General features: G+C 38.7%; 1 protein-coding gene across 2 annotated transcripts in view; it reads left to right on the forward strand.

Annotated features, from left to right (window-relative positions):
* The window catches only part of LOC142494904 (cadherin-related family member 4-like), a 91,380-nt gene that overhangs the window by 13,840 nt on the left and 52,941 nt on the right, over positions 1 to 24,599 (forward strand). For both annotated transcript variants that reach the window (XM_075599583.1, XM_075599584.1), the window contains exons 6-13: positions 1,879 to 1,982; positions 3,430 to 3,575; positions 6,224 to 6,403; positions 11,235 to 11,326; positions 12,796 to 12,906; positions 17,091 to 17,200; positions 18,646 to 18,791; positions 22,738 to 22,918. In XM_075599583.1, the coding sequence (XP_075455698.1) occupies positions 1,879 to 1,982; positions 3,430 to 3,575; positions 6,224 to 6,403; positions 11,235 to 11,326; positions 12,796 to 12,906; positions 17,091 to 17,200; positions 18,646 to 18,791; positions 22,738 to 22,918 (1,070 nt within the window). The remainder of the gene's footprint in view (positions 1 to 1,878; positions 1,983 to 3,429; positions 3,576 to 6,223; positions 6,404 to 11,234; positions 11,327 to 12,795; positions 12,907 to 17,090; positions 17,201 to 18,645; positions 18,792 to 22,737; positions 22,919 to 24,599) is intronic.

Here is a 24,599-nt window from a genome sequence, read left to right on the forward strand (position 1 = left end):
ACATTCTCCCCCTGGTGGAAACCCTCATCGGCCCCGTATGAGGCAACATTTATATAACATCACCATCCGGATTTACAGTTGTGTGAAAAAGAAAGTACACCCTCTTTGAATTCTATGGTTTTACATATCAGGAAATAATAACAATCATCTGTTCCTTAGCAGGTCTTAAAATTAGGTAAATACAACCTCAGATGAACAACAACACATGACATATTACACTGTGTCATGATTTATTTAAAAACATTAAAGCTGCAGTTCAGTTTTTTTTTTTAATTCAATAGTTTCATGTGGGCAATCTCTAATTACCTAAAGAACTGTATAGCTGCCAGTCAATTTGTTCTCCATATATTAATCGGCGAAATTTGGCGATATCTTTAGATATGGCATATGTTTTTCATCTGCTTCTGTCAGTCAGTGGAAGCTCATGAATATTCATGAGCAAGAGGGAGGGCAGGGCTGACAAAGGGGTGTGCCAGGGCTTGTGACAGGACATGAATGGCTGTTAAAATAGAATACAAGAAAATTGGTCTTTCAAAGTTGTTTTTTTAAAAACAGAAAATGCTAAAAGTATTTTTTCTTACTACAGAACTGTTTTATTAAAAAAAACACACATGCAGGATATTGACTGAACTTCAGCTTTAAAGCCAATTTTGTGGTGTTTTTGTCTGCAGTACTGATGGCAACCTATTGTCTCCATCACCACCTGTGACATGACACTGTTGTCTGACTACAAACCCCAAGATGAGTACCCAGTCTACCCCCTTTTAGTTGCACAATCTGGAATCACGTTAATCTAAAAAAATAGGCGTGATCAATGTTACTCTCTAGTGGTCTAATCTAGGGCGATACTTTTTACCAGGGGTGCACAAACTATTCGTGCTGCGCCCCCCTGTTTACTCCTCCAGTTCTCGCGCCCCCACTACCTTCCTTTCCGGCGTGCAGGGGTCATGTTCAGCGTCATTTGATACTTTGCCGAAGAACCGGCTGGCAGCAGGTAAGTAAGTTACAGAGGCCTCATGCCTTCCCCGGCATTTAATTTAAATGCTGTGGAGAAGAGCGCCGGGTCCCTGTAACCACCCGTGCCCCCCACCCCCCCAGCAAAATCTTCCGCCTCCCCTGGGGGGCATCCCCCTGTTTGCGCACAGCTGCTTTATACAATAAACGTCATTTTGGGACTTTAGCTTGTCGTGGTTCCTGGTGATTGATATTGTAACATTCTGTTTTTATTTTCATTACACAATTGTTTTATGTAGAACACTAATTTAAACACTACATGATATCACTGTTTTCCTGATATGTCTTTATCACCTTTGTTGAGCAATGGTTAATTGGCAACCACGTATTTAAATGTTGGCGCCAAAAACACGTAATGATACTTTTTTTTCACGTGAACACACCCACTTAGTACCTTATTGTACCTGTAGTATGTTAGCTGTTTAAGTATCTTGATAAATGTTCAAGTTATGGACCGAAACATTGATCTATCAATAAATCTTTAATCACTTTATTATAACAAAGTCCTCTGGAGTGCCGTTATGTTCCACCTCTTTTGAGTGAACTATACCTATTACTACTAGCACCAAATTAGGTGCAGGGTGTTCACCCGAGGCCAATGCTCTGGAAATTATGTGAGTGCACCTTCTCTTTTTCCACCTGTTTATGACACCAACAGTATTAGTGGACCAACATGCATACTGTAACAGTCATCTGAACATGATTCTGTGAAACCTCAAATGTAAGAAATGTGAATGTATCAACTTTAGAACTTTGTTTTCACAAAATAAATGTTAAACGGAGTAGGAACTACAGTCCAACACATGTACAAAGAAAACCCAGTTAAATGCACTTCAAATATGTCTTAATGTGTTTTTATTTTAGGAATTCAGACTCCTAATAATGGTGACCGATACAGGTGGTCTCTCTTGTGAAGGGGGGCTAATAATCAACATTAATGACACAAATGATGAGGCTCCAATATTTGAGTAAGCATTGTGTTCTCTTTTGTTTATACCTCTATGAATAATCAACCATAAGACAGTTTTGGCAATCCTTCTTGCATGCTTTCACATTTGGTGCATGGTGATTCATTCATATAGATGGTGATCAGAGATGTGTGAATGTCTTCAAATTTGCTTTGTATTGTACATTTTTTTTGTAGCTTTTTTTTCCTTAGTATCACGTTTTTGCAAAAGTTAATACTTTGCTTCAAACTGCATGAAATTATGCTAAAATACATGAAAATGGTGGTATAAAGGGTCATCTGAACAAGCAAAAGTCTGCGGTGCTGGGGAGAGTGTCTGCCACGATCACACTGCGTTGTCCATGCTTCTTAATGGGGCCCCCCGCAGTGTCAATTCTTTGGTGCCATGACCACAGATGTTAAGACTTACTACATCTGTAATTGGGCAGATGTCTTAAAATTTTGCACACCTCTAGTGGGGAATTGTGATTATGGTAATTATTTAATATACTGCATATGCAATATAATGTATGTATTATTATTTTAGTCATTTCATATAGAGGAAATATTAAATATATTGAAAAAAACAAATGTATTCCATTTTATTATGAATAGTTAACAATTACTGTATGCAAGTTTAGAGTTACTGTTTTGGTCTTATTTTCAAGAATTCATATACAGTAATCTAAGGTCCTGATACATTAAAAGAGCATGAACCCATTTTAGGCCAGTGGTTACCAAGGTATACCACAGGCACCAACACACCTGGTGAGGTCTAACCATCCCCCCCCCCCCCCCAGAGCAACAACCCCCTTCACCCACCCCCCAAACATACATACCCCTTCCTCTAGACTAATGCCCAATAACCCTATTAGCCAAATATGGCTAATTGTGCTTTTAGGCATTAACCATAACAAAATTATACATGTATTTATAAAAGCAGCATAACATTAAAAATACATTTCAAATACATTATAGCCATACAACCCATGATTGTCACTGTGGCTACCTAGGCCGTCTCAATGGGGGACTGGATAGCCACATTGTCAATCAATGGTAAACTATAATGAAAAAAAATGATCAATTTGCAAAATGAAAATACATACTTGACATACAGGACATACTTGAAAACGAGAGGTAACTCTCAATGTATTACTTCCTGGTAAAATATTTTATAAATAAATAAATAAATAAATAAATTACTTACTCCACTTCATTACCTTTAAAATTTCAGGGAAATTCTAATGAAAATTAGTAACATTTGCAAAATTGTGAGCAGTGGGATATTTTGCAACAATGAAGATAACACTGTCAACAATTTTGTGAAGACATGAATATGTAATCATACTAAATATACATATATTTATTGTGGCTTAAATCAAAATCATTGCATAATTTATATACCTAAACCCTTTAAATGAATGAATGCACCCTAGATATGTAGACTAAAAGTCTTTACTGTTGTGTAGGAAAATCCCTGGTGATACCATTGAGGTGCCGGAAAATACTCTTGTTGGAGCTATAATAGAAGTGATATTAGCAACAGATAGAGATGCTGAAAGCATTATTGAGTATTATTTTCCAGTACAACTCTTCATGTTTTCTTTAAATCCCGGTACGTAATGTCCAGTTTAATTTTCATAAACTGTATTAGAATTATTTACTACACTTACATAATGGTATCTTTAAGGAAATTTATTGTGTGCTCTTAATGTCTTTTGCGTGACATTGATTACTATATTTTTATGATTACTACAGTAAATTGACATCCTGTTTAATAAAAATCGCACTCACATGTTATCAGCTTAAAATGTGCATTTAGAGTATAACTGACTCAGCATGAAGGTGAACTGAGATGTTTTCTATGCACCGTGGTCCCGGGTACAAGTCTCCTCTTCTGCATTTCTTGCAGTTTCCTTCTGTGGAACGTGGTATCGCGATATTCACCGTCAGTATCTAGTCAGTTGGATCCTAGGTCACTGGATGCTGACAGTGTATATTGAATACCATACTGTGGGCCTCATGCAGAGAGCATCGTTATTTCAAAACTCGCCATTTTTTGTTCAATTTCCCTCAGAAAACGGCATAAAATGGCGAGTTGCGAAAAACGCGCCATTTTTTTATTTCTATGTTTAAAACTCGCCTCGCGGCTGGCGAGAACCTCCATCGCGCCATTTTTAAAACTCTCCGAATGCAGAGAGGTGCGAACGGCAAGTAGCGGCTGTTCGCGCCAAAAAAAGGCGCGATTCTCGCATTTTTGCCGCGCCACGAAAATATGGCAAGATGGCGCTCGCCGCCTATAGTAAAGGGGAAAAAAAAGGCGCGAATTTGTATTTACACGTTTCTGAAGCGCGCATCTCGCCAATTTAAACTCGCCACACGCATCCATGTTAAACATAGCAGAATTCGCACTTTTCTGCATATGGAGAATAAAACTCTCCAAAAAAGCTACTTTTTATGAAATTCGCCATTTTTAAAATTCTATGCTCTCTGCATGAGGCCCTGTATTTATAATTGATGTTTTGCATTCGTCCAGAGCCACTAAAATCATTTTTGTTAGTGTACTCTAGATGCGCATTTTAAGCTGATAACATGAGTGCGATGTGCATCTCTATTATGTTTTAGAAATTTTTATTAAACAGGATTACACTATGCTGGCTTTTTCCCCATCTCTTACATGCCTTTGATACCAAGCACCTGCTTGCATGCTGGCATGATGGTCTTTGAGTCCAAGCACCTGCAGAAGCATTCTTACAAGGGATACAAAAAAGAGGATTCCTTCTAAAATAACTTTTTTCCAATTTGTTAAACCAATATCACTCTGTGAGGTTATACTCTAATGGGGACCATTTATCTGCACAGAAAACACCACATTTTCCCTCTCCACTGTGCTTTAGAGTTTTTGTTTGACTTCTGGTTGCACCTCTAATGGTGACAGCTATTACCTTGGCTACAGGGAAAGTTAGTTTTATATGTGATCACCTTTTCACAACAGGTTGCACTTTTCTATATTTTTCTGTGATGCTGATAGTAGTCTACAAACCACTCCAAACACTTAAGGAATCGTGCAAACAGATGTAGCATATGACATTTCCCCCCTAGAAAACCAACATATCCTGCTATAAGAAATACTTAGAGAACACAGAGAGGATAACAGGTACACAATTGCAACAGCAATCAAGGTAAATTGCTGGTGCACGTGGAAATGGGGAAGATCTTGCACTACCCCTAAGAAGTCACGAAGGAGGGGGAAAGCATCCAGGCACACGGTCTTGCAAAAAAGTGGTTTATTAAGCAATAAACACTACCAACTTTTCGACCGCATAAAAAGTCTTTATCAAGGTGAGGGCTAAACAACAAACAATCAAGTGGAATATATATACCCTATGTACTCACCTATCACCTCACTACAGGGGTCCACGCATGCGGTCCACCATCAGCACGCCGCGCATGTGCACAGCATGCAGGCGCATCAGAGGACCACTGCGCATGTGCACAGTATGCCACCTGTTGGTCGGTGCACGTGGCTCTTGCGTTGTGCGCATGCGCGGCAGTCCTCTGATGTGCCTGCGCACTGTGCACATGTGTGCACAGGTGTGCTGATGGTAGGCCTGTGTTCTGCGCGCATGCGCAGCACACGCTGTGCACATGCGCGGGGTGCCTCTTGGGGCTCATGCGTTGACCGCATGCGTGGACCTACGTCGGCGCCGTGGTGACACGGGAATTCAACTTTTGCGCCGAGGGACATCAGTAGCAAGGTGATAGGTGAGTGCATAGGGTATATATATTCCACTTGGTTGTTTGTTGTGTAACCCTCACCTTGATAAAGACTGCTTATGCAGTCGAAATGTTGGTAGTGTTTATTGCTAAATAAACCACTTTTTTGCAAGACCGTGTGCCTAAATGATTTCCTTCTCCTTCATAATAAATAATTAGGCCTTCTACATTTGTACCTTCCATAACGAACACTGTGGATCTTTGGAGACCCTACCTATAGCCACTGTCCAATATGCCAGGGCTGTGGCATCCTAATGAGATGGGTGCTGTAACTCGATAGTGGAGCAGATGGTGACTAAACAAATACACTAGATTGCCAAAAACTAAAGTAACATTAGACCTATTCTCAGTAAAACAAGTAAGATGCTTATATTGGTAAAGAAGCAATCTTTTCTTTAAACGTATTATCATTAATTATTTTAATGAATTTGTTTAATTTTAATGGCTTCATGATGTTCTAAAGTACATTTTGCTTTCCAATTTCAGCTACTGGTGCTCTCATTCTGCGTCAACCTTTGGATTTTGACAACCCTGATAATCACAAAGCCTACTCCCTATTTATTAATGCTAACGACAAAGTTCACACCACTTCCTATCAAGTTAATGTTTTAATAACAAATGTGGATGAGCCACCAGTTTGTGATCCTGGCATTTCTATAGGCACAGGTAAGCAACTACTGGTTTTTCAATATTTTACTAATATGAACAACCTTCTGGAATGTTACCTCCAATTTACACTGTATGATGTTCAGACTCATTTCCAAGTCATAATTTCAAAGCTGTACCATATGGACACTAAAATGGCAATCATAAAAAGCACAACCTAATCTCCAGACAGTGAGACACACCCAACATAGTAAATAATATTTAACAAAGTCCATGGGGGATATTCTCGTACACGCATTCTCGTACACACAAAGTCCATGTAGGCTCAGAACCCAAATCCACCACATTATATTTATTGTGTTAAAAGGAATTCTATTAGGATTGTGACTTCATGTAGAGAACAAAAGACAAAAAGGCCTAGTGCTACATCCAACTTGACATATTATATAGTGTCGTTGCCCGGGTCAATAATCGATTGCCCAGATCGAGACAGGATAAGCGTATTGTGGACAGGATAAGTGAGTTGTATTCCTTACAATTGTAGGGAGACCAAAATGAGGAAGTCTCATAGGCTTTGTCTGATCTGATTGGTAATATAGATAGAATACTGTATATACTCCACAGCTGTGTTATGGATTACAGGTATTTTCTGGCATATAACGCATAATGAATACAGGTCACAGGTACATATATACATAGTATCATTGTAAGGCCTAGTATAGCTTAGAGTATACTGTTAAAATCCTGGCTTTCTTGTCTTAGAAATAATAGCTTGTTTTGCTCAGAAGTGGCAGGATATTGGGACAGGTTACATAGACCTAAAAAGCGGAACTAACACCGGTAAACAGGCCGCGGTCTGAACGGTAACTTATGAAATATCATATGTCACTAACTGTAATTCCTAGATCGTAAACATCATACGTCACTAACTGTAATTCCTAAATCATAAACATCATACGTCACAAACCACAGAGCATGGACACATGACACGTGACACACGTACGCAGCAAACAATGCACTCTATAATAGGTTTGCCCGACTCCATGTTAGACCAGAGAACCGAACTTAGGTGTGAAGTCACACAGATGAGACTTGAGCTGGGACTGGCTGACCTATCGTAATATCTTTTGGTTTGTGAGTATTGACAATGCATATCTAGTTATAATCTCTGCATAGTTAGGAATGGATTGATAACATACTGTAACTGCTAGCCATTAGCTTATAAGAAGCTTGTTCTGATATTTTTGATATTTTTGATATTTCTGAATATTGTTGTGATACAATAAATGATAAACCTTTTCTTATACAAACTCTGAGTGACCTTTCTTTATAATAATCTCACAATACCCTCCATAATATCATAATATGTGAGAGTGTGGCCGAGACTTTTCAAGTGCAACATTGTGGTCTGTGCTCTCTGCTTAGTGCAGGACATAACTTACCATAAGGCGACACTTGATAAAGGAAGGTAGGCTTTTGAGCCCAGATTATGGCGTCTAAAAACTGCACAGAATTTGAAAAGGTTTTGCCTTTTTGCGTTAACAGAGCTACTGTACTAGAATTTCAGCAAGTTTACAAATACTGCAAGTTTCAGCCATTATTGGTATACTGCTCGGATTTGCAGATCCAAAATAAAACTGCTGATAAAAAAGCGTTTCTGAAATCGTTTGGACCTGCGAGAAGGGCTTACAGAATATGGAAACCTGCATATTCGAGTGAAAAGTGTTCTTTCCGCACAGATACTGTATGCACTTCTCGCAGCTACGAGAATATTCTTCAAATGAGTTGGTGAAGATGTATACAGTATGTTAGTAAAATGTACACAATATTCTGCTACACTGTATAACACAGGGCTTTAAAATGTACTCATACAGTTATGATGTACCTCAGGCCTAAATTGTTTTGCTTACTTTTTAATAAAAAATTTAATGAATATGTACCGTATGCAGACATTATGTCCACACAGTTACATTTATATTGTTATCATGAACCATCTGTTTCATGTACAGTACAGTAATTCGAATTTTGAAAAACATTTCATATTGATTTTGAACTATTTAAAAAAAATATTTAAACAATATTATAGTGAATTTAGGGCTCAATCACAATTTGCAAAATATAGATAAAACTGAGATTTGGATGTTACTGTAGGAATGAGATATGTGAACAACACAAATTGTAAATGCAAATTGTTTGGCTGCTTGTGTAGCAAATACATGCAGTAGCCTTACAATGGGCCTTATTCAATATAGTGATAAACTGTTACTTCCAAATCCCCTTACCTTCAGAACTGTCTTAGTAACATCCCCAATAGGGCCCTTAGATCTGCCATCGTTCCTCAACTGATTGAGCCTCGGTGTATGGTCAATGAAGCTCGAGGGGGAGCTTTCTCAATAACTACCCTGAGACTGTGTAATAAGCTCCCGGCTACTTTTATAAATCTGGAAGCTTTACTTCCATTCAGAAAGGAATTAAAAACCTTTCTTTTAAAACAAAACATTGCAAACAGACATTAACACCCTGGCAGCCAGCTTTCCTGCTCATGTTTCCCACCCTTTGATGGTCCTTCTCATCGTTCCCCTATACTGTATGTTTTCATTCGGTATGTCTGGGATGAGTGTCCTCCCTAGGTTCCTACACGCGCTTTAGTACTGAGTTTCTTGTGAGTACAGCGTTAGAAAACAAACGGCCTCATTCAGAGAGGGTTGATAAACATTATCGCCAGGGCATTTAAAATGACGTTTTTTTGGGTGTTGCTATCACGGTATTCAGAAAGGCTCGATTACCTGTGATAGCAAAATTCCCAAAACGGGCGAGTTGCTGCCAGCGAGAGCATCGAGCCTCTGAAAAGGCCTAAACCGGCGATTCATTTCTACGGCAGAGAGAGCGGCTCTGAGAGAGCTGCCTCTCCCAGCTGAAATGTCGTCCAAAAATTATTTATTTAAATATACATTTCTTTCATAGTGTACATGTGCAGGGGGTCTCCGGAGCTGAACCGCGTTGGTTTCAGGTCCAGGGACCTCCTGCTTCCGAGATACAGGCACCTTTATGGGGTGCCAGTATCTCCTATGCAAGGAAATGTCCCGGTCACGTGACGCAGGATATTTTAATGCAGAGGGATACCGGCACCCCATAAAGGTGCCTGTATCTCGGGAAGCAGGGGGTCCCCGGACATAAAACCAACGTGGTTCAGCTCCGGAGCCCCCCTGCACATCTACACTATGAAAGAAATGTATATTAATAAATATTTTAATAAACATCAATACACCCCCCCCCGCACCCAAACCCATACAGTACAGTAATGGGCAAAATAACTATTATCCAGATATGGATAATAGATTATTTGCCCATTATTAAACACTGCATTAGCATACAAAAATAAAGTAAATAAATACAGTTATACTTACCACAACAGCAGGTCCCTCTGTCCTCAGTAGCAAGAAAGCATATACAGTATACAGTACATAATAAAGACATTCTAATGGCCCCTAACCCCTTAATCCCCTTAGCGGTTACTAACCGCTATAACCATTATGGGGTTAACTCACCTGACTCGATACAAACCCGGGAGGCCTAAGCACCCACCCCTGACTGACTATACCCACACTGTACCCATTGAGTAGTGTAGTGGTACATCATACTCATATAATAATAATATGGGCATGATAAGCCTCTATAGCACTCAATGGGCACCCTAATTACAATACATTAATACACAAGACACACAATAATAAAACATAAGTAAACTCCAAAAAACCACACTTCACTAAATAAAAACAGTAGCCAGCTAATCCAATAATTACAAGCAATAACAACATCAACAATGAATTAATTAAACCATTAACCAATCAAACCAATTAATTCCTAAACCAACTCAAAATGAATAGTAACACTAACCAATCAAAACAATTAATTACTACAACATTAATGAATTTAAACAGTAAAATAGAAAGATAGAAATTCTAACAATATCTGAAATAAACATAAAACGCATTAGCTAACATAATACAACATTATATACAAACGAACACCAATGGCAAACATTTTATTACCATTAAGCATGAAAAAACAAACAATCACATCCACATAATAAACGGAAATGAAAAAAAGCAACAGCAATACCAAGCGAGAAATTCCTCCCAAATAATGTCATAATAATGTATTAATCTGTACCCTAAAGTGGTACAGATTAATATATTATCAGTCAATGTGCCTTCCCCAAAAAATCAACAAACACATCCCATGAATAAACCTGTAAATACAGACTGAATACGAGTAGCCATATTGGTCGATAAGGGCCTTATCGAGGCTTTCTGAATGAGACCCAAAGTGTGTGTGTGCCGAGCATGCGCATTTTAAGTGAAACTTCTTTGTCTTTTGTCCCTTGTTTTGTCACAGAAATTGTATTTGTGAGGGTGCTGTTTTTTTATTAAAAATCAATACCCAAATTCAGTGACAAAACACAAAGAAGTTTCACATACAGTAGAACGCGCGTGCTCGGCACACACAACGATTTACAAAGACCCTAAGAAATAAGTGAGAACGTAATATTGTAAAAAATAAAATGTCAACTTTGAGTAAACAGAAGTGAATGGAATTACGTTTGAAGAGATGAATAACTGAACATCTCAGGGAGAGCAGATAACATAGAGACCACGTTAATAAAGAACAGTGAAGCTTGCGCTATGTCTATATTACAATAGAAGATAGTGTAAGTACTAAATTTTTTAAGTACAGAAATGGTGAGTACAGTGTAATGATGCAAACACTGAGCAATGTGTTAGTTCATGGCGTAATAGTACAATAAGTTATTGCTACTGTATGAACACACCAGTGGTGTGAACTGGCTTTGTAATGATTTCTAGTCTCACAAACAGTGTTTTCTTCACAGGCATTGCTCTGACCGTTCCGGAAACATTTTCTATATTGTCAACTGTTTACACTGTTTTGGCAAAAGATCCAGATGAAGGAGACAAAGTGCAAGTAAGTCAAGTAAAAAACACACAAACAAACACACACGCATATATATATATAGTAAATAAAAGAGACAGCACTCCCAATAGACCACCCAGAATGGCCTGGTGCTCATCTCCTAATGATATGTAAATAATACGGTACCATCCAGACGAAAGGCAAAGCAGAGACAGCACTCAGAAGGTAAGTTTTCAAATAGCTATATTGTCAAAAAATCATATATATATATATATGGATGCAGTGCCATGTATTTCTATTGAATACAATATTTCTGGATTTCCCGGCTGTGTGCTGTCTCGTTTTTTCCCGGACCCCCATCTGGTAAAATCTATTTGTGTATGTGCATATATGGGATAAGCATCAGTGGATTATCTGTTTACAGTGTGCCAACTGCCCTTTGTTCATATATATATATATATATATATATATATGTATATATATATTGTTATGCCTCCGTCATGTTGCAGGGTCTTTTGTCCCATATTCAAAGCAGGAAACTCTATGTTTCGTTGTACTGAGTTTTATTTACAGGGGATAAACAACACAACAATAGGCCCACCATCCCTTTAAGACATTCACAGATTCACAAACATTATGCCAAATAAATAAAATGGGAAAGTCTTCCAATTTCTGAGTGGGATACATTTTATACTGCTTAAATGTATAATTTTATCGATAGAGCTATTTATTTTCAATTATTGAATAGAAAATACTGAATGGCATCCTAAATATAGTATTTGATGTAGAGACTAGTTACCCAAACAGATGCTGAAGCTGTGGAAGTGTCCAAACTAAATAAAAACATTTTGTAATGAAATTAAAGTTTGGATGGTAATTATAATGAGCTGTGATTCAGAATCTGATCCACACATGTATCCTTCAATTTAACTTTAATTTTGAGTCAGTTAACAAACCCTAATACTGCTGGGAGTTGAAAGCTATTTACCTCACTGCCCCTAGTACCACTCCTTGCCCTCCCCCAATCCTCCCAAAGAAACCGAATCCTCCAAATGCAAAATTGCACACATTTCAAAAGTTGAAGTGGTACCACTAGAAAAGTTATGTTTAGAAATCGTAGAAAATCATAGGTAACTCAAACAAGTTGACAACGTTATGGGTTCATTCCTACATTTTTATAAGATATGATATATAATATGTCATATCTATTATTTTTTTTAACTACCAATTTGTATCAAATCCAATGCATTCATACTGTAATTACTTTACAGTATGAGAAGAGACAATCGCTCATGCTTTCCCCCCCCTTCTTTTATCCCTTCCCATATCCATAACAATGATCAAAAATGGTTTCTTGATTTCTAATTGAAATGGCTAAATGTCAGGAGAATATTATTGATTAATTGAATATTTCAGTTGACTTAATAAAAATGGAAATATAAAAAAAGTTATATAAAAAGAGAAATCATGAGATAATGTTCATGTTTTCTTAATCTCTTATTTGTCCTTTATTTCAATAGTTTGAAATTTCAAGCTCTTCTCCAGAAACTGACACTTACTTTACACTGAATCCAGATACAGGTATCATTTCTACCACTGACAAACCTCTGGATTATGAGTTAGACCCAAAGGTAAGGATTTAATACCCTGTTATTTTACAATACAAGTTCTAAGTAACATGTCCATCCATGTACTGTACTGTAACCAAAGGAATTTTACCATCTGCAATAACCATTCATGTTTCGGTTTTAAAAACAAATTGTCTTAGTTTCGGATGTAGTTTTGGTTCCAAAATGTTTTTGTATTTTGTATTGGCCTCTGGTTTTGCCAATATTAGATCTGGTCGGTTTTGGATTATTCAAAGTTATGGTAAAACTCAAACTAAGTAGAAAAATGCTAATACAATAGTAAAGCAGCAATTATCTTTAGAATAAGTGTACAACAACTCGGAAAAAAATAAAACATACAATTTAAAACTTAAAACACTAAAAAAAAGAGAAATGGTGAAACACACCCAAGATAGACATTTGGCCAGATGTTCTAGTGTTGGTTCTAAATAATTTTGCGAATTTCGTTTGGATTCTAAAAATCTTAAAGGTTTTGGATTTGGCTTTGGAATGTAAGGTACTTGTAGGTTTTGATTTCACACACTTGATTTTGCCCATCTCTATGTAACGGTGTTTCCCCCACCCAATCGCAGAGAAGGGGCCATTACAGGGTGTATGGTGCATATACCTGCTGGCAACAGGAGGGCTGAGTCGTCCGCGATGACTTGGGGACACAGGAGCAGGCTTCTGGGGTTCATACCCTACATAATACTTAGCAGTGCAGTGCCTCCATCTGCCGTAGGCTCCAGGGAAATGGAGATGAACTCCCATGGTAGAATTGTACTTCTCCCCCCAGTTAGATCACACACCAGGCCGGAGGCATATTGCAAACAGTAACGGTTTATTACAACACTTCAGCAGTAACAGGTACTCAGCAGTCTTCTGCTGGATTCAGTCAGTCAGTACTCACTGACGATGGTCCCTGGACCGCCACTACAGGCCAAGGGCACCTGCAGCCATCCTAGTTCTTCCCCATCTCCCTAGCGGAGGCAGAGGTATAGGTTCACACTCACTCCTTTCTGTAGGGAAGAGCACATGGGTAGGCCCCAATCTCAGACTCCTAGTCATGTGACTTTCCTTCCTCAGGGAAAGGAACAACCTTCTAACTTTTGGGCGGTCCTGCCCCCAAGTACAGCCAGATGGCGGGCACCCCGTTGTCCCAGCTACAACAGGATGTACCACCCCATGCTGTCACTCAAGTGCAGTACCAAAGGTGAAGGGGAAAACCCCATATCAACTACTGGCAGCCTGTTAGTACCAGGGTTTACTGCCATCCCATTGGGTAGAATAGTAGCCAGGGGGTACCCCGCTACATCTATATTAAAGTATTTATTTGTACAGTCGGCTACAGAGCCAGCTTGAGATAATAACAATGACTTCCCTTGGAAAGTTGAAGATTTTCATGTATTTAATTTACAATGAAAACTAGGTGTGTGAACTTGTCAATTTTCTGTTAACTAAATGTTTTCAAATTGTTCGTTAATTGCATTACAAAATTATAGCACATGAACAAAGGTACCCCCTACAAAAACATTTTTAAAACATTAACATTTCTCGCAATTGTTTAAAAAAAAAATTGTAATGGCAAATGTTGCAGAGTTTGCAGCATTTTGTGTACAGCAAACAAAAATACCACTTGTGAGCAAATTCACATGTCCAGACAAATCTTTAACCCTGCCTTCCCCGATATCTCTTAGCATACATTTCACTGCAGCCAGTGATTCTGGGTAATGACATGCAAATGAGCACTCACAGTATGTAACTGTTTGCTTCTAATAAATTTAAACATGGACTCCTTAAAGCTTTTGTGAAAAGTTTGCACATCTCTACTGACAAGGGAGAAGGAAAATAAAGGCAAATCTTGTTTGCTCTTCCTTAATATTAAGGTAATCAAATGTTTTCAGATCCTTCTGCCTGACAGATGATGAATTAGTAACATAGCATAATAAGTGTACATTTTTTTGTGTTGCACACAAATGATGAGATCAGACTATTTTTCTGCTCGTCAAATTGCCAATTAAGAAAGGGGGCAGTGTAGTGATCTGGCAGTGAGGATTTACAGTAATGTAGATCAATTGTAATGCCTACATTGTGAAATTGGGATTAGGAAAGGGGTCAATGGATTACAACTTTCGTTCTCTTCACAATGCTTGTGATCAGTAAAGAGAACTGCTGTGAAAATCTATTATAATTAGGATCTCATACCTGGCTTGACAAGCAGACGAGGTACAATAATAAGGTGACACTTTAAGTATTTAAATGTTAGAGTTGCACTGTGATAAATATAAATGAGACAGGGTAATGTTTCTGATAATGAAGGCTAAATCCTTGTACTGGATATAGTGAGAATCCTTACCATTGACCCGTTGATTCTTGGCCCTCAACAAAATAATTGCATAGGAAATAAGAGGTGCTCACTTCAGTGAAGGCTCTAACCATTGTTCAATTTTATAATATCAAAAATTCCACTGTACGGTATACACAGGGAAGAATGTATTCATTAAAAAATTATAATATTAATTATTACAAACAATCAGTGATGATTAACACCGGGCGATTTTAGTGAGTCACATGCGTTTCTCAAGGTTCCTTTACACTGCAGCACTGCATACACTTGAGCATCAGTATTTCTTGTATTTGTTAGGCAGCTCCTCTGAACTTTTAATGTAATCCTACATTTGTACAATTAAATTATCTGCAGACTATTGTTGAAATTGGAGCTGACACTAATTTGAAGTCCAAGTAAACATAATAGTCCAGATCCAGGATGCCCTTAGCAGACTTAACATGATGTTAACCTTAAATAATGTCACATTAAGTCTAACTACGTATCTTCAAAAGGCAACAATGTAATGTTCATTTATATTTTGTACTGTAATAAGCATAGCGTTAACTATAACGGGCGTTAAGGATAATGATATGCAAGTGAGGTATTATCATAATATAGTATTGTATATTCACAAAGGTGACCTAAGGTTAACGTGGGAACGTAACATGATGTTATTTAGGTCATAACTAAACTTGGCGTTACTCATATCCAGGCCAAAAAATAGGGCTTTTACAGGGTCTGGATTGGTGAATTAGCACAGTTAGGCAGGAGTTAACTAACATAGCGTTCTTTTCCCGGTGTCAATTCCTTCCCTACTCATTCTCAACTTGAGTTAAAGATCAATTGTAGGGTCCGCATTGGAGTAATGCCAAAACAGTCATAACATCATCTTATTGGAAGATAACATAATAAACATTGTGTTGCAATAATTCTAATGAGGTATAGAAAGGTTGCTGCTTTTGCATTAAGTTAGTTTTGAGGAGACATACTAATCAGAGGGAACATACTGTACAGTCTGTTCTTGATTTAGGCAATGTTCTTTAATGAGCCCTGACTTACAGTAACTGAGCTTTGTGGATCTGGCCAAATATGTCTGGCAAGTGTGTTCTTATTTGAACCCAATGAACAATATTTTCATCTTTTTACCAAAAATACTACCTACAATAAATGTTGATTGTCTGGGACTGGGCTCTTTATCAGTTAACTGTACACATATATAGTATTTGCAGGAATTCACGTGTAATGTTGAAGATTTTATTTTTAAGTACATGTACTTCATTATAAATACATGAAGTTGAAAAAAGATATACAGTATTTCCTTCAACCTATGTTTCATTTAATTGTTTGAGACACTACTCCTGGATTTATAGTTATTTTGATCCATTGGAAAGCAGACAAACCCCCAGCTAAAACATTTAAAAATGTCTCATATGAGTTATATCTCTTGACTAAAGTACCAGCAATCAGATTCCCTGGATGAACAATCTTCCTATTTTTAATTTACCTGACATATCTCTGTATATCTTTCCTGTTTTTAAACATGTCTAACCTTTACTTAAAGATATCTACTGTATCTGCCATCAGTTTCCCTGGGTAGTACATTCCACATTTTCACTGTCTTTACGGTAAAGAACCCTTTCCATTTGGGGTTGGTGAAATCTCCGTTCCTTTCATCTGACTCCATGTCATTTGTTCTGTTCTTGGGATTAAGATTCCACATGAAAATTTCTTGTCTCGACCTTAAATATGTACAGACAATGTAATATTTTGCATCATAGACTTACCATTATAATATACAGAATTACACAGAAACGTATACAGCATAAATCAATGTTGTCCTAATTTTACGCATTTATTTTTTGTTCCTACTGAATTGTAGAAATTTGTGATCTCCATCAAGGTGATAAATATAAAAGAAAACCCAATGTCCTGTACAGGCTTAATTACAATTAATCTTCAAAATGTAAATGATGAAGCTCCTATTTTCGAGTAAGTACTGTACAATGCTTTTAAAAGACTGTAATTGATATATATTGGTTAGTAAATTACATTTAAATTTAGAAAGCAACACACTAGACATCAGTTAATCCCAATACTTGAATGGAAATAAGTTATGGGGTGATGAAAGGGAAACCTCCATTGACTTCAGGGAATTTAATTTAACATCAACGGGAGTTTCTGTGCGACAGTGCTCTGATCGGCACTATTACAGTTTCATGAATAACACCTATGGACTTGATGTCCCTACTAAAAATATTAATTTATTATAACAAGAAAATTCATCCCTCATCTTGTAGGAAAGCATGTAATCAGATTTAATTTAGTTACAGTGTCCCACCCTTGTTTGCTTCAATTCTGATATATTTTTATTGCCCATAAGGGGAGTTCTCCATAGATTTAGTTGCAAACAAACTTTAAAAATACTGTATAACAATTCCCTTCTTCGTCAGTACTGGTTTCATTTACAAAAAAAAAAAGATACAAATAATTACATGGTTGACATAGATTTTACCCGAATCTTGATAATAAACTTTTTCTCCATCACCTCAAATATCCTATTTTAATTTCTATTGAGAACATACACAATAAGCTATAGAGTCCGTTACATTTTACCCCAAATATGTCAGATAAATGCAGCAGTCAGCTTAATCTGTTAATGGTAGTTCACAAGCATGCTTATTTACCAAGTTTTTACTGTACATGATCTAAAGCCATAAGCTATAACACTTATTTTTTCAATCAAGTACCAATGTTTTGGTCACCTGGCATGAGACATGGATAAAGGAAAGTTAAGATTTGTAAAATTATGCAATGACACAACATAAGTTCTCGTTTTTGAAATCCACAAAAGTTCGGATGCTAAATGGATTTTTTGAGAGAGTCAGAGATTTTCTTTTAGCGCACAGAAATGAATTGCGCTAGGTATACAGATATTATTGGTATATAAAAAAAAACAATATTTCTGTGTGCCCCCCAATAAAGGAGAAAGTCAAATGTCCCTTCCAAGTTCAACTTGGTGTAACCCTAACAGGACTCTTAATAGTGTTAGTGCAGAATTAAGTTGCTATGTATCAACCCCAAAAATTATTTGACGCAGCACGGATTTTTAATTATATTGCTGACAGAAATGCATTATTTTCACAGTATGGCTATTATAAATTATTCTTTCACTAATTATTTATATTTTCTAATACAAGTTCTGAATAAAAAACTACTTGTTATTTTTGTATTATTTAAATTGCATCAGTGAACAACAACAATTGTATGTGTCATGTGTAGGAATGCATTCATACAGTCCACATTTTTTAAAGGTTTGTATTACTTAGTAGCACTCAAATTGTGACGCAAAGAATTTTTTTAAATTACAATCTTAGTACAAACAGTATGTAGTCTGTTAAGGTGTTCCCTAAATTATATTCTGCTTGTTTCAATAGAGGATTGCACAATACACCTATTGAAGTACCTGAAAATCTTGCCTCTGGTACAGTTATATACACAGTACGGGCAAAAGACAAAGATGTTGGTGACACAGTACGCTATGAGTTTTTCACTGTTTACCATGGATATTTTATAAATGAAGGTAAGATAAAGAACAGAAAAAATACTCTATAACTGTAAATGATTGCAGTCCAAATTATTTGGATATTCTTAATATGTAGTAATGTTGTTCTATTTTTTTCCCATCTCTATCCACAATACAATGGGACTATTTGAATATCACGGTGCAATCGTCTTGATTATTGCCAAGCATTAAGATTTGTTTATGTAAATTTAGCAGAGTTAAGTCTGCACAGCATACTGAGATTCCATCTATTAATTACTGTGCCGATATTTACTGTTTCTGTCTTGATTTCTCTATTAGATAAATGGGTCAATCTGTGCCAACTCTGAAAAGAAAACATCTCAATATTTTAGATGAACACTGTTGAAATCATGTGTTACGTAGAACTGAAACATTTGCTTCTCAGTACTTTTACAGTTAGGAGCCAATAAAAAACAGGTCAAGTATAGGGCCGGTGGGGACCCGAGGCGCCAATCCTCATTCATATTATGGCACTCTAGGCTGATGCCTGCTTTTCTCCTGTTATCCTGTTCTGTTTTATTGGTAAATGTGTATGTTTTTTTCTCTGAATTCTTTTTCTCCCCATATACCACCCTCGTGCTACAGGTGCGCCGACGAGTATTCTAAAACTTGCCTTAAACTTGCCTTAGAAAATCTGGGGCTATCACCAACAAGATCCAGGTACATGCTGGGTACATGCTCGGTACATGCTACAAACATTTCAGTGACATTTCTGCAGAGACTAATGGCCCATCTGATTAATACAGCAGGGGTCCCTGGCAGTCCCATTCAGTTTGAATGGGACTGCCAGGGACCCCCGCTGTTAATCCGATGGGCCATTAGTCTGTCTGCAGAAATGTCAGGGAAATGTTGCAGCATGTACCCAGGATGTACCCGGAATGTTCCTGGGTCTTGTTGGTGATTGCCCCAGATTTGTTTTAGAAAACTCGTCGGCACTACAGTATTTTTTTTGTCTGTTTAATACATATTGATACTTTTTCAACGATATGTTTTCTGTATATTTTTATAGAATGCTGGAACTGTTTTCTACATTTGTACTGCCCTTGGAATGACTAGTTATTTTGAAAGCTCCTTGTATTGTCTACAAATATATTTGTGTAACTGTGTTTCCCCCACCCGGTGGAAGATTTGGCCATTACCTCGTGTGTGTGGTGCATGCTAACAGGAGGGCTGAGTCATCCGCCGATGGTTGTGGGAACACAGGACAGGTCTCTGGGGTACATACCCCATATTGGTCTCTACTGGTACAGCGCCTCCATCTGCCGCAGGCTCCAGATGTATGGAGGCGATCTCCTACGATAGAAATACTCCCTCTCCTTCCCCAGTAAGATCACACACCAGGCAGGAGGTATATGAAACAGGAAAGGTTTTATTGGGTCAGTACTCACAAGCACGACAGTGGCCTGCCCAATACAGTCTCTGAGTCGGCTACCCAGCTGTAGGATGATTCCTGGACATCCACTATGGGTTAAGGGCCCCCTCAGCTGTCCTTGTTCTTCCCTGTCCCTCTAGCAGAGGCAGAGGAAAGGTCCAGACTCACTCTCCATCAAGGTGAAGAGGAACAGAGAAGGCCCAATGTCAGGCAACCTGTGGTGTGACCTGCCTCTCTCAAGGGGGGAGAGGCACTCCCTCATTTTGGGTGGCAATTCCCTTAAGTACAGCCACGAGGAGGGCACCATGTCTGACCCAGGATTGGGTAAATTCAGGCCGAGTTCCACCTCCTCCCCTGTCACTCAATGGTAATGCTGGGAGTGGGGAAAACCCATGATTAGTACTGGCAGGCCTGCTCTTACCAGGCCTTACTGCCAGGGAAGCAGACTGGTAGACAAGAACCAGTCCTAGCTACATTGTATATATTTATCATATCCCATCTTAGACGCCTCTTTTCTAATGTAAACAAATCTATTGGGGGTAACTGCCATGGGGAGGGTGGTTAGGCATCCCAGGTGGGTAGCGGGGGGAGCAGGCTTAACCCCTTAATGACCATAGAGGTTAATAACCGCTAAGGCAATTAAGGAGTTAGTGGCCAGTAGTCAGTTTTTTTATTTCACTATTGCTGCCCATGGAAAATGATGAGAACGGCCTTCATCCTGGTGGGGTAAGTACAACTTTTATTTACTATATGCTGGCTAATGTTTTATTTTTAATGGACAAATGCGCTTTTATCCAGAAATTAATAATAGGCCTTTTGCCCATTACAGTTTGTGTTGGAGTGGGCGGAGGGTTGGAGGAGGGGGTGGTTGTTAGGTGGCCATTGCTTGCCAATGTGGCTCTCTGTGACCCAGTGAGGGCATAGATTACCATAGTGAAAATCAGTGGATTTAATGGCTAGCGTTTTGTTTTTATAGTAATGCATATTTTATTGTAATGGATTTGAGTGTATTGAACTGTAATGATTATTTGAATGGACAAAAGCTCTATTAGCCATCTTTGGCTATTAGCACGTTTGCCCATTCCTGTGTGGTGTTGGTGGTAGGGGGGGTGGGTGAAGGGGATAGTTGCCCCAGGGAGTGTGTTTAGACCTTTCAGGAGTAGTTAACCCCTTAATTAGCATAGCGGTTATAATAGAAAAGGAACGAGAGGGGTTATCCTTCCTATAAGGCCTTAATACCCACCATGGGGCAACTATTAAAGGTGTTATTTGGCCCGTGGTGGGTGTTTAGGCCTACGGTTGGGTAGTGGGAGTGGTTAACCCATTCTTTACCTTAGCAGTTGTAGCCGCTAAGATAATGAAGGGGTTAACTGCTCCCGCAACCCTCCCTTTTGCCTAAACACCCACCCTGGGGCAACTACAAGCTTCACCCACCGCCTCTGTCACCAACACACTGGGCGCTGAGATTTAACCCATTCATTACCTTAGCTGTTAGCCACTAACGTAATGAAGCTGACACTAAATGTATTTTTATTACATTGGATTGAAATGGGGTGTCCCCAGAGCTCGTATTAATGTGGTTCAGCTGCTGAGAACCCCAGCTTCAATCTGATGTAGCAACAATACATTTTCTGCTTCATATGCACATCGTGGGTCCCATCTCGCCGAGTTGCAGCCGTGATGTGCATCTCGGAAGTACCCGAGTTGCTCGATTTGTCAAAAAATGCGAGCTTGAGCATTTTGTGAGCTCGGTTTCTTTGAGTGGGAGTTCTATCGATCGGGAAGAAGCAGTTTTTCAGTGAATTTGGCATGTTAATGGAGCTCTCTGAATAGCTACACATGCAAACTCGCTCAATGTGCTCAAAACTGTTGATAAGTCATTTATTGGAGCTACCTGAATAGGCACCATAGTGTGGTTGTTATGCAACGGGGAAAAAAGAGTGCAAACAAGTGATATTTATTATTGTCAATAATATGTTGACTACTAATCTAGTTTATAATGTAATACACTGTGCAACAACAAATAAATTAGATTAGTGAATTAGAAAGCTGTCTATTGTAATTAGCGAAGGGTGATTTTTTTTTTTGCGGGATTGGATCTGCTTCAGGCTCAAAAATGGCGATTTGCCTTTTGCAGATTTTTTTGTAACACCGACAATCCATCTGCGGATTACGCAATCCGTTGATGGATTTTTAGAATTCAATCCCGGATTGCTGAATCCCCGGAATGGAATTTTAAAATCCATAAAATGATTGCGGAATCCACAGATGGATTGTTAAAATCCACCAGCGGATTGTATCCAATGGTGGATTTGGATGAATCCATGTGGATTGAATGTGTAACAATCAGTCTGCGGGTTTTACATCGCGGATTGGATTTTGAATGGTAAACTCAGGAAATGAATTTGGACTGGTTCGCCATCTCTAATTGCAAGTGATGAAAAGATTAAAACAACAAATAAGCTGCTCACGGATAAAGCAGGTTGAACAATGCATTGACACTTAGTGGTTAAATGGTTAAACAGTTCATGCAGTAGCAGATACTAACCCTCTGCCATTTTTGGAATTTAGATTCTGGTGAAATAAAAATGTCCTATCCTTTGGACTATGAAGACGTTGCCATCCATCGTGAGCAAAGATTAAAGGTCCAAGCTTTTGACAATGACAGAGTGCATACCACAGTGGCAGATTTAATAGTCAGACTGACAGACGTTAATGATAACCACCCTCAATGTAATGGCTATCCAAATGTGTAAGTACAGCTATATTAATATTGAGTTTTGAACGTCTGCTTATACACAGAATCTCTAAGCTCTGATTAGTCACTGGCAGTTAACGTTGGATCTAGCTCTGATAATCATTAGCGAAACTCAGTGAATCCCAGGTAGTGTGCTAGAGCAGGGGTGCGCAAAGTTTTTGGTGTGCACCCCCCTGCCTGGGAGCTCCAGCGTTTGCGCCCTCCTTCGGTTAGAACCCGGTGTCAAATGACGTCACGGGTCACGTGATGTCACGTCATGTGACCCCGCAGCTTAATTTGATGGACGTTGTCATGGCAACGCGTCACATGATGTCATCATGGCGATGCGTCGCCAAAGACCCGTCTGGCAGCAGGTAAGGGACTTACCTGTATACACAGAAGAAAAAGGAACCCAGTCTTCAAGCACTCTATCACCAATACATGTGTAATTGTAAGGTTAAAAAACTTTATTATTTAGCAATGAATAAAATAAAGGGAGTTAAAATACAATTAAATAGTAAGTCAACAGCAGGTGACTGTATCATTAGTAACCCAGCTATGGCTAGGTGGGTAGATGTACATATGGAGATCCCTAATAGATATTCGGGATCTAGTGCTATGTTAATAGCTGCCTAAAGATATAGGTAGAGGGGCCGTTGTGAACCCACTTGGAAAAGTGTGTCTAAATGTTGATGTATCAGGGCGTATGTTGTAACGCGCTGTATAGGCAAACTTTATATAGCATGATATGCGGTAGTCAAACCAGTAGAGTGACTCCCTGTATTGTGTTTGTGTTGGTGTTTGGGCTAACCAAAAAACCTCAAGATAGTGACCTATACAGCCCTCACTAAAGGAAATACGGGCAGACAGGTAAGGTATAGATACTGAGAGGTTTGGTGTGAGATTGTTTGGCATAAGTAAGGCACTAAATAGAGCCACTATAATACCTTTATAGCAGATGGTGTATTGTAGATAGTCTGTAAGCACCATGCGCAGATAATGTGAGAACGTACAGGAGTGATTCTAAAGGCGGCATATACGTGCAACGCTTGTACTGGTAGAGACACATATACACTCCTGTCGGAGACTGTGTCCTCGTGATCTATCTATAACAGCTGTTGCAAACGGTTCTTTTACCTCAGGTAAGTGCGGTGTGTGTGGTTAATGCAGTCCCCCAGCACACGCAGATAGTTAACCCTTGATTAGCGGGATGCGAGGGTGCGCAAGTGGGTGTAACATTGCATAACCACCACAGCATTACGAGGGTTAAGTCACTCCTGCAGTACCCGTAGTCTGAGTGTTCACTCTAAGGCAATAGTCAAATCCAAAAATAGAAGGTTGCGAGGCGGTTCACTGCTGCCGCCGGGGTATGAATGCAGACACGCAATGAATAATAAAAAAGTATTTATTTGTGCATATTACACTGAAATTCGCTGCAGAGCAAACTCTGACGCGTTTCGTTCCTAGCAGGAACTTTGTCAAATCCAGACAGTAAGGGAAGCTGGAATAAGTAAACTCACGACTCAGGTCACTGAGATACTGCTAAGGAGACAGCCGAAAGACGCCGTGTGTGTGCACTAAACTTGCCAATGCTCAAAGCTGATTAGCATATGTTGTCAGCGGGAGGTAAGTATATTGTGGGTAGGTCACGTGTATACACCATACAACAGGCAGACAGAAAACTGGTCTAACTTCT

Source organism: Ascaphus truei, chromosome 5 (genome assembly GCF_040206685.1).
Source record: "Ascaphus truei isolate aAscTru1 chromosome 5, aAscTru1.hap1, whole genome shotgun sequence".
Taxonomy (NCBI): domain Eukaryota; kingdom Metazoa; phylum Chordata; class Amphibia; order Anura; family Ascaphidae; genus Ascaphus; species Ascaphus truei.